Raw genomic sequence first — 14236 nt, forward strand, 5'->3', positions numbered from 1 at the left:
TGCATTGAAAATTTTATTTAATGGAATACTTACTTCTCAAGGTGATCATTTTCTTACTTTGTTTGCTTCTTTCAAAGGGTGGAAGTTAAGTTGTTTCTATATAATGTAATGAACATGAATTTGATTGATAACCATAAAATATTATTGTATCTGGAAAAAAAAAATTTGCTGTTACTTTATCAGATATGGCCATGAGCAGCGGGTCACCAGCTATGATGCGGGGTTCCTACAACACTGGCCAGATGGCTCCCACACCACAAACAGGTATTTCCACTTGTAATTCTTCTTTTGTTTCTACTGTTACTCCTTATTAGCTAAAGGAATAGAATTTTCCTGATATCATTATAATGAAAGTATGAAATTAATATTCTCAGGAAGTTTTCTTCTTACCTTAAATGCTTCTTTACCATGTAAGGAATAATATTCAGTATTGTAGTATATTGTAAGAGCTAGACAGCACAAGTTTTACAGTACAGAATATTTTTGAAAATATAAAATGCAACTTGTGGCTAAGTCTTCTTTGTTATTACACATACTACTACCCATAATTATTAATTACAGTATTGTTTAACCCCCATTTCCACAGCAAGCTTACATCATGTCTAACAGCTTGAGGAAAGAAACAAAAGATATACTTGAGGTGCCCTTACTCGTTTTCTTTGCAAAGACACCCTGCCCGTTTTCTATTCCCAGGTACCAGCAATCAGGCCGATTCCCTTCATTCGCCTCTTTGCTGTCGCAAGCCTTACACGTAGTCTTCAGCTCATCTCTTTCACTGGCTCGTTGTTTTTTTCTTTTCAGCAGCGAATAATTTGCCTTTCGTCGCTCCTTGGTTTGTTTTTCTTCTACCGGGAGTTGTAAGTGTATGAAGTGTTCTCATTCCCTCCTGTCTCTTACGGTGGACCCTCATGGGGAGTGTCTTGTGGTGTGGGCGAGAAGACGTGGGGATGAGTCTTCGTCGTCACGGAGATACGTAGGTTAACAGAGAAACACCAAAAGAGGCTGGTTGGTGTATTCTGGGGCCAAGAAGTACAGAGGCGACCAAGGTGGGTAAGCCGTGGGCCGCGTGTACGCCTGTTACTCCTGGTGCTGGTGCCTGGTGTGAGAATCGGTAACTATACAGTGTACCGTCTCACACGAGGGCACATTTACTGTGTTCCTACCTAACATGTACATACTTCACAAGTATAGGACACACTGTCAATTATATGTATCTACATGTCTGTCATGTAGGGAGGTGTTTTGTAGCCTTGCTTCCCATTGTGATTGCTGCAAGACCTTGTCACATGACCAGTTTCTACGTCTTTTGGATAATATTAAAGATTGTACTGAGAGGAGGAAGGCTTCGTCTTCTGGTAAGCGTAAGTCTTCCCCTTCATCTCTGCAGCTGCATAAACATATGTAAGATGGAGGAGACGTTGGATCGGCTTTCCCTCTTTCTCTTCTCTTCACAGGATTCTCCCTTCTCTGGTTTCCAGTCTCTGGTTTCACAGGTAGACAATTCCCAGCTAGGTATGAGCGGGGCTGTGTAGAGGCCAGGGCAAGCTGGTGCTGCCAGTCGTGAGGTTGAGATGGTATCTGCGTCTACTGCAGACACAAACACAACAGGTGGCTGCATTGCCGCTGTTCTTGGCACAGGTAAGGCAGTGCACGGTGCCCTTGGTACTTTTCACACTGTTTACAGGGGTGGGGTTAGCAACAGCCATTGGTCTGCCCTGCCCAGTGGCCGCCCCACTACCCGGGATACGGAGGTCAGTACAGGCAACCCCCGTTTAACGAAGGGGTTACGTTCCTAAAAAACACTTCGTTAAGCGAAACTTCGTTAAGCGAACTGATTATAACAAGTTTAACCCCTGATTTGAACTTCCATTGAGAGTAAGCAAAGCGAGAATGCATCATAGTACAGTAAAAGGTTTAATGAAAGTAAAAATTATGAAGTTAAACATTTAGGTAGTTTAATTTAAGTCATTATAATATACACTAATGTATGTATGTATGTAACTTTATAATGTTGATGATCTTAACTTTATGAAGGGAGGGAGAGTGAAACAGGAAAGACACTAACCGGCAACCTGTGGAATGTAAACAAAGTGCGCATCATTGTACTGCATACAAAACTTATGTACCACATTTCCACAAGGCTTTCCATTTTATCCATTGTACAGTCACGAGTTCAGGTGGTTATTTTAGCTTGCAAGGAAGATACGGTCTCACCAGCCTTCTTAATAGAGTCTGCTGACTTGAAAATAGAGACAGTATAATATGGAGTCAAGATAGTGGCCAACACTGCTATAGTTTTCTGGCCTCTCTCGTGTCTGTGAATAATATCTAGCTTCATTTGGAGAGTAAGAGACTTCCTGATCTTCTTACGAACACTAGGCCAATTGCAGGGCATTTTGGTGGTAAGTTGAGCTAGGGAAGACAAGCTGCTGCTGACGCTGTTATGTTTTGACTGGGGAGTGAATGTTGTGCGTGTTGTCCACAAGAGGCTTGATCTTGATCTTGATCTTTATTCTATAGGGGTCCCAGGATTTTTCCTGAGGCAGGCCTTAGTACCAGCAGCTCCTGGTGTATTCAAAAGCCTGTCAGCTTGCATGATATGGTGGGGCTTTCAAATTTGGAAAAAAATTACCTGGATAAAACTTCGTTAAAGCGAGTTTGGTGTTCGTTAAACGAGCAGATGGTAGTGAAATGAAACCTTCGTTGTAGCAAAATTTCGTTGTGTGAACCTTTGTTAAATGGGGGTTGCCTGTAATTGCCATACAGCTCCCATGCCTGGTAACCAGACTCCTATCCGGGATATTGATAATGGCATCTGCCAAACGGCTCCCATGCCTGGCAGCCAGCCTCTTATCCCCTCCCATGGTTTTATCCACAGTTCAGGTAAGGAAATGCCCGGTGCTCCTGGTATCTCTGGCAGTGTTTATGGGGATCGGGTTGGCGACAGCCATTGGTCTACCATGCCCAGTGGCCACCCCACTACCCAGGAAATGGAGGTCGGTGTCTGCCATACAGCTCCCATGCCTGGCAGCCAGACTCCTTTTCAGGATGTTGAGGTTGACATCTGCCATATGGCTCCCATGCCTGGCAGCCAGCCTATCATCCCATCACGTGAATTAGGCGTACATGAGACTATTCCACATACTTTGGGGGTGGAGCTTGGTACTATTATGTCTGATGGACTTCTCCCTTCCCAGAGTGTGAGTGTTGGTGCCAGCCACAAGGCTCCCATGCTGGGCAACCAGACTCATGTGCCTTGTGTAGGGGTTGATGTGTGCCCCTCAGCTCCCATGCCAGGCAGCCATCCCCTTCCTAGCAGTGGTGTGAATCATATGGACCCTGGTAAGTCTGTGCCGTCCAGTTTTCCATTTTTCAGGAGTGTGAGGGGGCAACAGTCGTCATTCTACACCGGCCATTACCTATCTCTGGATTCAGCTTCAAACTGCGGCAAGGGTTCAGAGGCCGCGAACGACTCGCTCTGGTGTTCAAGCAACTCGGGTCAGCTTCAACACATCCCCGGGTTCTCCCACCCATCCACCCATCCCAACGTCGGCGGCATCAAGTGACGGCTCAGGCAGACAGCTCACAAGCCAGGGCTGGGTAACACCTCTCCCACGCTACCTTCATCACCAGAGCTGTTCAATGCTCTGAAAACTACTCTGAAGCATTGGGCTCCCTGCCGACCACCTTTCACCCTTGGCATCTTCACCACCATCGCCGCCACCTTCACCTGGTGAACTTAGCCGTCACGCCACGCCACCTTATACCAAGCTGCCGCAGCCCTTGCCCTGCCTCATGACAGGTGTGTACTTCGCCTGCTGCTATCAACCACCTCTGTGGAGCTTCCTACAGTCTCCGGCCCCAGGATTCATCTAGAACTAGCGCCTGTCTGACCGTGGCTCGTGAGGGTGAGTCTATGGATTGCTTCACCCTCTGTTCCTGCCGGGCGTCACCTGTGGCAGCCTCTACCAAGGTAACTTCTACTGTGAAGCAGAGACGGACCTGAGGAGCTGTAGTGGAAGGTGTGGACTGACCCATCATCGTGTTATGCCTGTGATGTGTTGTGTGGTGTATGGTGTATATTTAAATATTATGTTATATTTGCTTTCATGTTTATTTAACCCAATTCCTTAAAAAGTAATTGACACACATCACACAGCCATCCAGCCCTGACAAGGAGGATTCTGTTGAGGCTGGACGACCAACTGCTGTGCCTGGTGGCAGTGGAGTGGGCCAGTGTTTTTCAGCTCCCATGCCAGTTGGCCATTCTCTTTCCACAGACGAGTCTTATGAGGATGAAGAGGAGAATGTGGCTCCCAATTAAGTAGGTGTTTCCCCCTTTTTTATACCTCATAGGCCAGGTGAGAGATTATCTTCATCTTCCTGCTCCTGAGGCTCCTTCCTTGTCCCACCTCGTAGAAAGGGCACAGGGCTCAGTTTTGCCCCCCGGCCCTCTTTTTCTCTCCTGTGGTTGCTTATGGATCAAGCTGTCCGTGAGGAAGCCCAGTGCAGGTCCTTGAAGGAGCTTAAGCCTTGCTCTGCAAATTTTCAGTTGTCTAGGGACTGGTATGGACAAGCCAGGTCTTTTTATCTACCTGAGGGGGCTTCTCTGGCTCTTCCGGTTAATGAGGAGTTGGGGGTTTACAGCCGGTGGGCAACCTGGCAGTCTCTGTATCCTCCCGCCTATTGGTGCAAATGGAGAAAGTGTATGGCTCCATAGCTGACATTGCCTCTTGGACAGACCAGGTGTTGGCTACTTGGGCTGGTGCTGCTTCGAACACAGAACAGGATGTTTTGGAATTTTTGTTGGCACTGGCCAAGGCAAATAAGGACATTCTTCATCCTGCTGAGGAGCTATGTTGTAGACTCCTTATGTTATGGAGGCAGGCAGTAGTGGATTCGTTGCCTCGTACCTTTTCTTACAGGGAGAAGTGCCAGCTCCTTTCTTCTCCCTTTTCTGACATGCTTTTTGACCCTGCGGTGGTGGCCAGGGTACAGGAAGATGAGTACTTAGCTGCTCAGCAATGTGCACTCTTTTCCGTGGTGCAGGGGTTAGCCTCTTCTTTTCGGGGGTCAGCCTCTGGGCCCCGGGGAAGCAAGATAAAAAAAGTTCAGACAAGGAGGGGTGTGTTTCATAGTTCCTCTTTGTCGGCTCCAGTCCCCCAAGCTTTCTGCTATAGTGGGATCCTTTTGGGCCAGGGACCGCAGTGGCGGACTCCATGGTTGGGGTAGATCTCAGTAGTTTGCTCTCCTGTGCCTGTGGGCACTTGCCTGCAGCGGCACTGGAGAGAGTGGATGGAGGTTGGAGCAGGAGAGTGGGTAGTGAAGACGCTGCATTATGGGTATGTCCTCCCCTTTTTGCGTCCTCCTCCTTTGTCGGGGACCAATAGAGTTTGTGAGTTATGCAGAGGGGTCAGATCATCATGTGGCCTTGGACTTAGTAGTACAAGACATGTTGGCCAAAGGGGCTATAGGGCTTGTGGGGAGCAAGCTAGAAGGCTTTTATGCCCATCTGTTCCTTGTTCCGAAGGTAACAGGCAGTTGGAAACCTGTGTTAGACCTCTCAACTCTGAACAAGTTTTTAGTGGTCAGCCTCTTCCAGATGGAGATGGTGGCATCAGTTTTGAAGTCTATGAATGTGGGGGATTGGATGGTGTCTGGATCTGAGGGATGCATATTTCCAAGTTCCAATCCACCCACGTTCCGCAAGTACCTACGGTTCATGTGGCGAGGCAAGGTTTTTCAGTTCAGAATTCTTTGTTTTGGCCTCGGCACTGCCCTGCAGGTCTTCACCAAGGTGATGGCTCCAGTGTCTCGTCGACATGATATCTCCCTGCACCGTTACTTGGACAATTGGTTGGTCACAGGGACGACTATCCAAGGATGCATAGATGCCATCCGGGCTGTGTTACGGCTGTGTGCTCACTTGGGTATTCAGATCAATCTGCCCAAATCAGACCTGGTATCCAGCCAAAGGAAGCTTTACCTGAGCATGCTGCTGGATTCAGTAAGGGCTCTGGTTTTTCCGTTACCAGAAAGGATCAGCCAGTTTCTCTCAGTGGCGCAGAATTTTCTAGAGGACAAAGCCCCTACAATGTCTCTATGGTCACTCCTGGGTCATCTGGCTTCCCCTGGAGAAGCTGGTCCCAGGCGGCCAGGTACGCTCTCGATCCCTTCAGTGGTGCCTGAAAAATCATTGGAAGGCAGCGTCGGACCCTCCCTGGTGGCAGACCTCTCCTGGTGGATGGATCCGGGTGATGGCACCTCCGGAACAGTCTCTGTTTTCTGACGTGTTCCTTCACAGTTGGGGTGTTCATCTGGGGGACTCTAATCTCAGGGGTGTGGTCTCCTCGGGAGCGGAGGTTTCACATGAACCACCTGGAGGTGATGGCTGTTTTCCGAGCTCTGCAGTCCTTTCAGCAGGAAGTCTCGGGCACAGTGGTGTCTCTCATGTCAGACAATTCGACAGTGGTGGCCTATTTGGGGAACTCGGGGGGCACCCAGTCCAAGTCTCTCTTTGGTCTGGCGGTGGACATTCTTTGGTGGTGCGAAGACAACTCGGTCTCTCTTCTCCCGAGGTTCGTGCCGGGACAGCGCAATGCAGTGGCAGACATCCTCAGTCACAAGTGTGTGGGGTCAGAGTGGACCCTGCATCCCATAGTGTGCAGGCAGGTCTTCCAGGTGTGGGCTGCACCACAGGTGGATCTGTTTGCCACTGCCTTAAATCACCAATTACCTCTGTATGTATCTCCCCTGCCCGACCCGGGAGCTTAGAAAGAGGACATTTTTGCCTTTCCATGGGAGGGCTTGGATCTATACGCCTTTCCTCCCTTCTCTCTGATTCAGCAGGTGCTAGTTCGAGTCAGAGATTCCGCTTGTGTTTGTGTGACTCTGATTGCCCTGCGGTGGCACCAGGCAGACTGGTTTCCTCTGCTTCTGAGTCTGCTTGTGGACCATCCTCGAGTGTTGCCGCAATGGGCCTCTCTGCTCCACCAGCCTCATCGCCACCTCTTTCACAAGTCGCCAGGGGCTCTTCACCTTCACATGTGGAGACTCTCCAGCTTCTCTTCTGAAAGAGAGGCTTTTTGCGGAAGACTGCTAGATTTATGGCCCGTCCGGTCAGACAGTCCTCTGCCAGAGTCTATCAGGCAAAATGGTCCGTCTTCTGTGGTTGGTGTGAGTCAAGGGGTTGTCATCCTCTCTCTACCTCTGTGATGGACTTAGCAGACTTTTTTTATTTTTCTTTGGAACACTAAACATTTGTCCTTGCCATTCATTAGGGGCTATCGTTCCGCTTTGGTCCCCATTTCTCAGCAGGCTGGCTTGGATATCTCATAAAATAGGAATCTGTTAGCTCTGTTTCGGAGGTATGCCAAGTTGACTCCCCGTCGTTCACCACACATTTCTGTGTGGGATTTATCCTTAGTTTTACGCTCATTTATGAAGTCCCCTTATGAGCCTTTGCGTTTGGCTTCTTTGAGGGACGTTGCACTAAAGTCGTCCTTTCTCTTGGCTTTAGCATCAAGTTAGTGAGCTGCACGGACTGTCAGCGGAAGTTCGTCACTCAAAGGGTTGGGATTCTATGACTTTCTCTTTAGCCACGGATTTTCTAGCGAAGACTCTAACTCCCAGGTGATGTATCGCAGTCCGACTTCACCATTCCTGCTCTTACAAAGTACGAGGGCGACTCGGAAGGGGACAGGCTTTTGTGCCCAGTCAGAGCCATCAGGGAGTACCTTCGTAGAACCAGGGACTGTCGTCCTAGATGCTCCTGCTTTTTTGTGATGGTTTCTGAGCCTTGGGGTGTAGTGCATTCTCATACTATTTCCCCACTGGATATGTCTGGTTATCCAGCTTGCGCATATAGATGTGTCTGAGGAGGAAATGTACTTGGTTCGGGTGAAGGCACATGAAGTTAGAGCAGTGGTGATGAGTGCCTTGTTCATGAAAATTTGGAGTATTCCTGCCATTCTTCGGGCAAGAACCTGGAAGAGTATGCCCACTTTTGCTTCGTTTTATCTCAGGGATATTACTCATAGGTATTTGGATACCTTTTCTCTGGGCCCTGTTGTTTTGGCTCTCATGGTAATTAATTAAGTTTTCTTTTGGGTTCCTTATACATACGGTTCTATATGTTGTACGCTGTGGGGTTTGAGGTCCTTGGAGCGTTTTCAGGGCAAGAGTTGTTATGCTCCTCTCACTCCTCTGGTTTTGTCCCTCTGTCATGGGATACAAGTGCTGTGCCCACCTCAGGCCTCCGCCTTGTAAGTTTTGGGTTTGTATGGGTATCATAGACAGACTACTTTGTTAACGTGGAGCAATGTAATGTTCTACCATATGGTGTACTGGGGCTGCGTATTGTTCCGCTACCCCAAGGGACACCACGCTCAGTCTGGTTCCTAACGCAGCTTAAGGAACGGGCTCACGCTCTGTTTGGCAATCCGCTTGCCTTCCTTCTTTGACTGGTCCTCCTGTCCTGCACAGCCAGTCTAGTTCTACAGTCTACTGTCTACAGTCACACTCCAGTGTGTAGACTGTAATTATACATCATCACGCTACATCATCTAGCCGCTCTGACTACAAGTCTCTCTGGCCGCCGGCTACTTCTCAAGCCTCCCTCATGGCCACTCGCTACCAAGCTACCAAGCTTCCAGTACATTTTGTATTCTACAATAAACACAGGGAAGCTCCCCCAGTGTTTCTCTTCAGCCACACCAGAACATATTGATGGTGCCAGCAGTACCAGGACATGGATGTGTGTCTTAGGGAATGAAAGTTGTTCTTAGGGGTGAGGTCATCCTCCCTCCTATACTTGGGACTCAGTTCTTAAGCAATAATTAATAATTATGGGTAGCAGTATATGTAATAACAAATCAGATTTTTTAATGTAAAATCCTTTTTTATCTACATACATATGTACTTACCCATAATTATTAATTAGAATTGAGTTTCCCTTCCTCCCTCCCCTCCATGACCTTCTAGGCTAGGAATAGAAAACGGGTGGGATGTCTCTGCAAAGAAAATGAGTAAGGGCACCTCAAGTACTTCTTTAGTTTCTTTCCTCGAGCTGTTAGACATGATGTAAGTTTGCTGTGGGAATGGGGGTTAACCCGTAAGAGGTCAGCACTGATTTACCTGCGAATACTCATCCAGGTCACCAAAAATTCCACTTTCTTTTTTTATTCCATATAACTCAAAATGGGCATAGAAAAATAACAATAAGAGTTAAAGTTCGAAATTGCCATTTTTAATGTCCAGCTGGAGCTTTAAATTTACCTCGCTCAGTGATGCTGCCAGACGTACAACTTCTGAATGAGGCTTTTTTAATCGTTTTATCGATATTTTTCTACTAGGAGACATGTGTAAATTGTGTATAATGGTTACATATTCATAAATTAACCCATGTTTAATGAAATGAAAAATACAAAAAAAAATTTGTAAATACTGTAAATATAATGTAAAAAATAATTTGCTCAGTTTACCACAAAATATTGTTTATTATTTTTTCTTTCATTATCTAAGCTTTTTAGTATTGCAGCAGGGTGTGATATTCTTCAAAACAAGGCTCAATGCATAGAGCTACATCATATTCATGACAGTAATACTAAATGTCGCTCCGTTTTTTTTGGGTCACGCTAAGGCGGCAGGGAGGGGTGGGGGAGGGGGATGACTAGCCCATTTCAGAATGGCGGGAAACTGTGCAGAAATATGCTAGACACTTCAAAGAACATAAATATTGAAGCTGGAGGGAATTTCAAACGCATGGAAACCAAGAAAGGGGCAAACGTACTTGTACGTGATTGACCACAGATAGTAAGCAAAGACTTCATGTACATGTACGTGGTTGACCTCTTACGGGTTAAGCAATAATTAATAATCATGGGTAAGTATGTAGATAAAATTGATTTTACATGAAAAAATCTGGTATTGCAGGTGGGCAAGGAATACAGCAGGGATCTGGTGACACTTCTCAGACACAAGCACAATCTCAAAGAAACACTGCCTTCTTTTGCAAAGTTGGGTGTGAAACTGTCCAAGAAGTTGTCATGAGGACTTGTGAAGTTTTTACTCATCTAAAGAATGTTCAAGTGAGTTTACTCCCCTTGCATCAAGCTTTAAAAATACTGTACATAGGTAGTATTTGAACTTTTGTCATATCTAGTTCAGGAAGTAGCGTATATATTCATTGAAGTTGTTCTTATACTTAATACTCATTGCATTTTATTCTCACTTGTCTTCTCGTATGATCTTTTATTATTGTTATATTACTACATTTTTTCCAATCCCATAATTTCTGTGCTCTTAATTTCTTGGTCTTTTATGAATGTCAAATTTATCTCATTTCATTATTCTGATCTGTTAACATTGATGGCATCACACATAATTATAATTTATTGTCATTGTTTGGATAATTTTCTGTAGGTCAGAGCAGTGTTTATCTCTTCATAAAATAGCCAATTAAATAAAGATTTGGTGTGTTATATTCCTTCAATGTTTTTTTCTACAGCTTCCAAATGGCACGGCACAAGCAGCCCAAGTGAGCAATGAGAAGAAAGCAAGGATTCAAGACAATTTAAATGCTATACAGCGACATTTCAAGCCTCTCCGAGCAATTTACACCAGGGTCAATGATGACTGTGCAGGAATGGAGTACACCCACATAGAGGCAAGTGATGAGGCAAACATACTGAAATAGTGTGACAGGACTGAAGTATGCAAAGACTAACTATAGGAGACCAGAACACTTGGAAACCCTTGTGTTCTGGTATGAGTACGTTTCAAAGAGCAAACACTATAAAGTAAGTAAATACAGTGGAGACTCAATACATACTTAAGTGTATTAATAGTTGAACTTTACAATACTTGAACACAAAAGTTCAATTTAATACTCGAAAAAATACCTGATAGTTGAATATCCACACACGTAGTTGTAAACAAAGGCTCCCTGGCCTCTCCCTCCCCAACTCCTCCAGTTGGGCTGCCACGATTGTTAGAATAACATTCTTCTGCATTCTGTCTGTAGCTTTTCATTTATAAACTTATATTAACACCAAAGGTTTATTAGTAGTGAAAATATCTGGTAATCAAATGGCTGCATACATTATTGTAAACAAAGCTCTGGCCTCTCCTTCCCCACAGCCACCATTGTCCCATTCTGATACAGGTATTACAGGCAACCCCCGCTTAACGAAGGGGTTACGTTCCTAAAAACCTTTTGTTAAGCAAACCAATTATAACACGTTTGACCCCTGACTTGAACTTCCATTGAGAGTAAACAAAGCGAGAGTGCATCATAGTACAGTAAAAGGTTTAATGAAAGTAAAAATTACGAAGTTAAACATTTAAGCAATTTAATTTAAGACTAAGTCATTATAATGTACACTAATGTATGTATGTATGTAAGTAACTTTATAATGTTGATCTTAAATTTATGAAGGGAGGGAGAGTGGAGCAGGAAATATGCTAGCTGGCAATCTGTGGAATGTAAACAAAGGGCGCATCATTGTATCGCATACAAAACTTATGTACCACATTTCCACAAAGCTTTCCATTTTATCCATTGCAAAGTCATGAGTTCAGGTGGTTCTTTTTAGCTTGCAAGGAAGATATGATCTCACCAGCCTTCTTAATAGTGTCTGCTGACTTGAAAATGGTAGACAGTAGATGGAGTCAAGCCATGGTGGGAAGCAATGCTATTAGTTTTCTCGCCTTTCTCGTGTCTGTGAATAATATTCAGCTTCTCTTCAAGAGTAAGAGACTTACTGGTCTTAGCAATGCTAGGCGATATTGCAGGTTGTTTTGGTGGCATGTGGAGCGAGGGAAGACAAGCTGCTGCGTTATTGTTTTGAACTAGGGGAGTGAGTGGTACCCGTTTTGTCCACAAGAGGCGCTGGTGTATTCAAAAGCCTGTCAACTTGCGTGTTACAGCGGGGCTTTCAAACTTGGAAAAAATTACCTGGATAAAAATTTTTAAAGAGAGTTTGGTGTTCATTAAACAAGCAGATGGTAGTAAAAGGAAACATTCGTTATAGCGAAATTTCGTTGTGTGAACCTTCGTTAAGCGATGGTTGCCTGTTCTGGTAAAACGGAAGCAAAATACCGGTATTCCAGTATACTGGATACCGATGCACATCCCTAATCCTGCCGCAGTCTTGAGAAAACAACATTCTTCTGCGTTCTCTCTCTGTAGTTTTTCATTTAGAAACCAAACCACCTTATTAGTGGTGAAAATAAGGAATTGACTGAAAGTGCAAGTGTTAGTGAGCAACAGCCCTCCACTAGTGGGTTCACAGGAATCACACCAGACATTTTCATGGATGGTTACTTGTCCTTGGACAACCTCCCTTCTTTTCCACACCCTTCTCCCCTCCTCTTCTACGTTATCTATCACCAGCCTTCACTTACAGTATGTAGAAATCAAAATGAAAAAAAAAATTAATTGAAATTTTTATAAATTTGAGGTTTTGCTAAGATTAGAACAAATTGCCTGATTTATAGGTATCGATTGTCAAACTTTTTGATACTTGAACAGCCTTTTGGAGTGATTTAAGTTTTAATATTGGGTCTCCACTGTAATAGAAATCATCAAAATTTCTTATGAGTCTCTTATGTCATTATCAACTGATGTTTTGTTTTGCAGAGCCTTATTCCTTATAAGGATGATGGTGATAGCAGAGCAGATCATAAGAAGATAGGAGATAACTATCGTTGTTTGGTGGAAGAGGCCAGGGAGCTGAAAGAGGTATGTATCATCTTTGTAAACATCGGTTTGAAAAATATTTGTTTTCATGTCTAAAACATAATTGTGTCCCTTTACTTTAGTTATCTTGTGTTCTGTAAGAAATTCAGAATCCAGGTAATTAGGTTTTCTTTTTTCATTGGTATTAGTATTTATTTACTAACACTTGCATTCTGAGTAACTTGTTACCAATAGTGAAACATTCAGCTATACATTTTAGTTGAGTCTGGGTTGTTTGTTATACCTACTATTCAGCAGCAAAACTTTTGTGTAATGTGTTCTTAGTCATTGACTTGGTTCATAAATGTTCCCCTTGATGTTTCTTGCCACAATTTGTTTCCACCAAGTAATTTTTTATGACCATTTTCTTGCAGCAACTCTACTTGAAGGCACGCTACATGAAGGAAATCATTGACCAATTACGCAAGATAATCTGGGAGGTTAATACCATGCTGGCTATGAGTAATACTTAACATAATTTTAGATAGAAATAGAAAAATTTAGGTAGTTTTATATAGAAATATTGAGATAGTTCTTTTGAAATACTACTTTTCTCATTAAATATTTCTAACAAGTAAACTAAGAATTTTTCTTCTCATGTGGCTGCAAAGTAGTATATATATAAAAAAAAAAAAAAAAAGCCTACCAGATATTTTGAGTGAATGAAGAGGAAGATTGAAAACTATTAAGAATAGTGAATTCACCACTAATATCACACGGTCGCTCTTTTCCTGTGAAATCGTGTCATGTGACAGCATGTTCATTGAGACATTGCAGTAAATAATAACACACAGCATCTCAAGAAAGACAACAATGACGCCATATGTAGCAGCAGGGCAACACAACACAGCAGAAGAAGTGAAATCACTAACCATGGATGCCATTAATCGAACATATTTTATCAGTGTGGTCTGTGTACTTGCTTTGCAAGAAGAATGAGTAAAGAAGCAGAAGAGGGGACATATGGACGTGAAAATGGTTAGCTAGAAGAGAAGAAAGCAGCCAGTATAGCAGGTTGCTCCAGGAGTTGTCCCTAGAAGATAAGGAAGTATAATATTGGGATGCAAGGTGTTCTGCAGTGGCAGCTGGTCCTGAACAAAATCAATCAAGGTGTGTTCCACTTTTCTCCCCCATGTAGGTGGAATCATAATGGATGACAATGCAGCAGTTGATGATCTCTTGGTTTGATTTAATGTGGTACTGCAGTGGCAGGCAAAAGCAGAATGTAAATAAATCATGAAATCAAATCAATGTTCCATGCTCATATTGAAGTTAAATTTGGCATATATACTATGTAAGATGAAGGGATAAAAATTTTATAATCAAGTAGTGATATGTAATGCCAGTTAAATGATACCATATATGGAGGAGGTAGTAGACACCTACCGAAATAATAATTTACTCCCAGCGAGGTCTAATAGCACTAGTTCTGTTCCAGACCAATTCTGGTCTGGATCAGTTCAGGGGGTACTGTGAATCTTCCATTAAAGCTGGTTG

At 43.9% G+C, this 14236-nt stretch overlaps 1 protein-coding gene across 3 annotated transcripts in view; it reads left to right on the forward strand.

Moving 5' to 3' along the window:
* The window catches only part of LOC123504984 (mediator of RNA polymerase II transcription subunit 30-like), a 33874-nt gene extending 20556 nt beyond the window's left edge, over positions 1-13318 (forward strand). For 2 of the 3 annotated variants that reach the window (XM_045255974.1, XM_045255972.1), the window contains exons 2-6: positions 184-264; positions 9934-10088; positions 10508-10666; positions 12641-12742; positions 13114-13318. In XM_045255974.1, the coding sequence (XP_045111909.1) occupies positions 186-264; positions 9934-10088; positions 10508-10666; positions 12641-12742; positions 13114-13212 (594 nt within the window). In that variant the 5' untranslated portion in view covers positions 184-185 and the 3' untranslated portion in view covers positions 13213-13318. Of the gene's footprint in view, positions 1-180; positions 265-3197; positions 3343-9933; positions 10089-10507; positions 10667-12640; positions 12743-13113 lie in introns of those variants that run through there. The other variant, XM_045255973.1, reaches the window with a different exon arrangement.
* Positions 13319-14236: the final 918 nt, after the last annotated feature.

This window comes from Portunus trituberculatus, chromosome 17, assembly GCF_017591435.1.
Source record: "Portunus trituberculatus isolate SZX2019 chromosome 17, ASM1759143v1, whole genome shotgun sequence".
Classification (NCBI taxonomy): Eukaryota; Metazoa; Arthropoda; class Malacostraca; order Decapoda; family Portunidae; genus Portunus; species Portunus trituberculatus.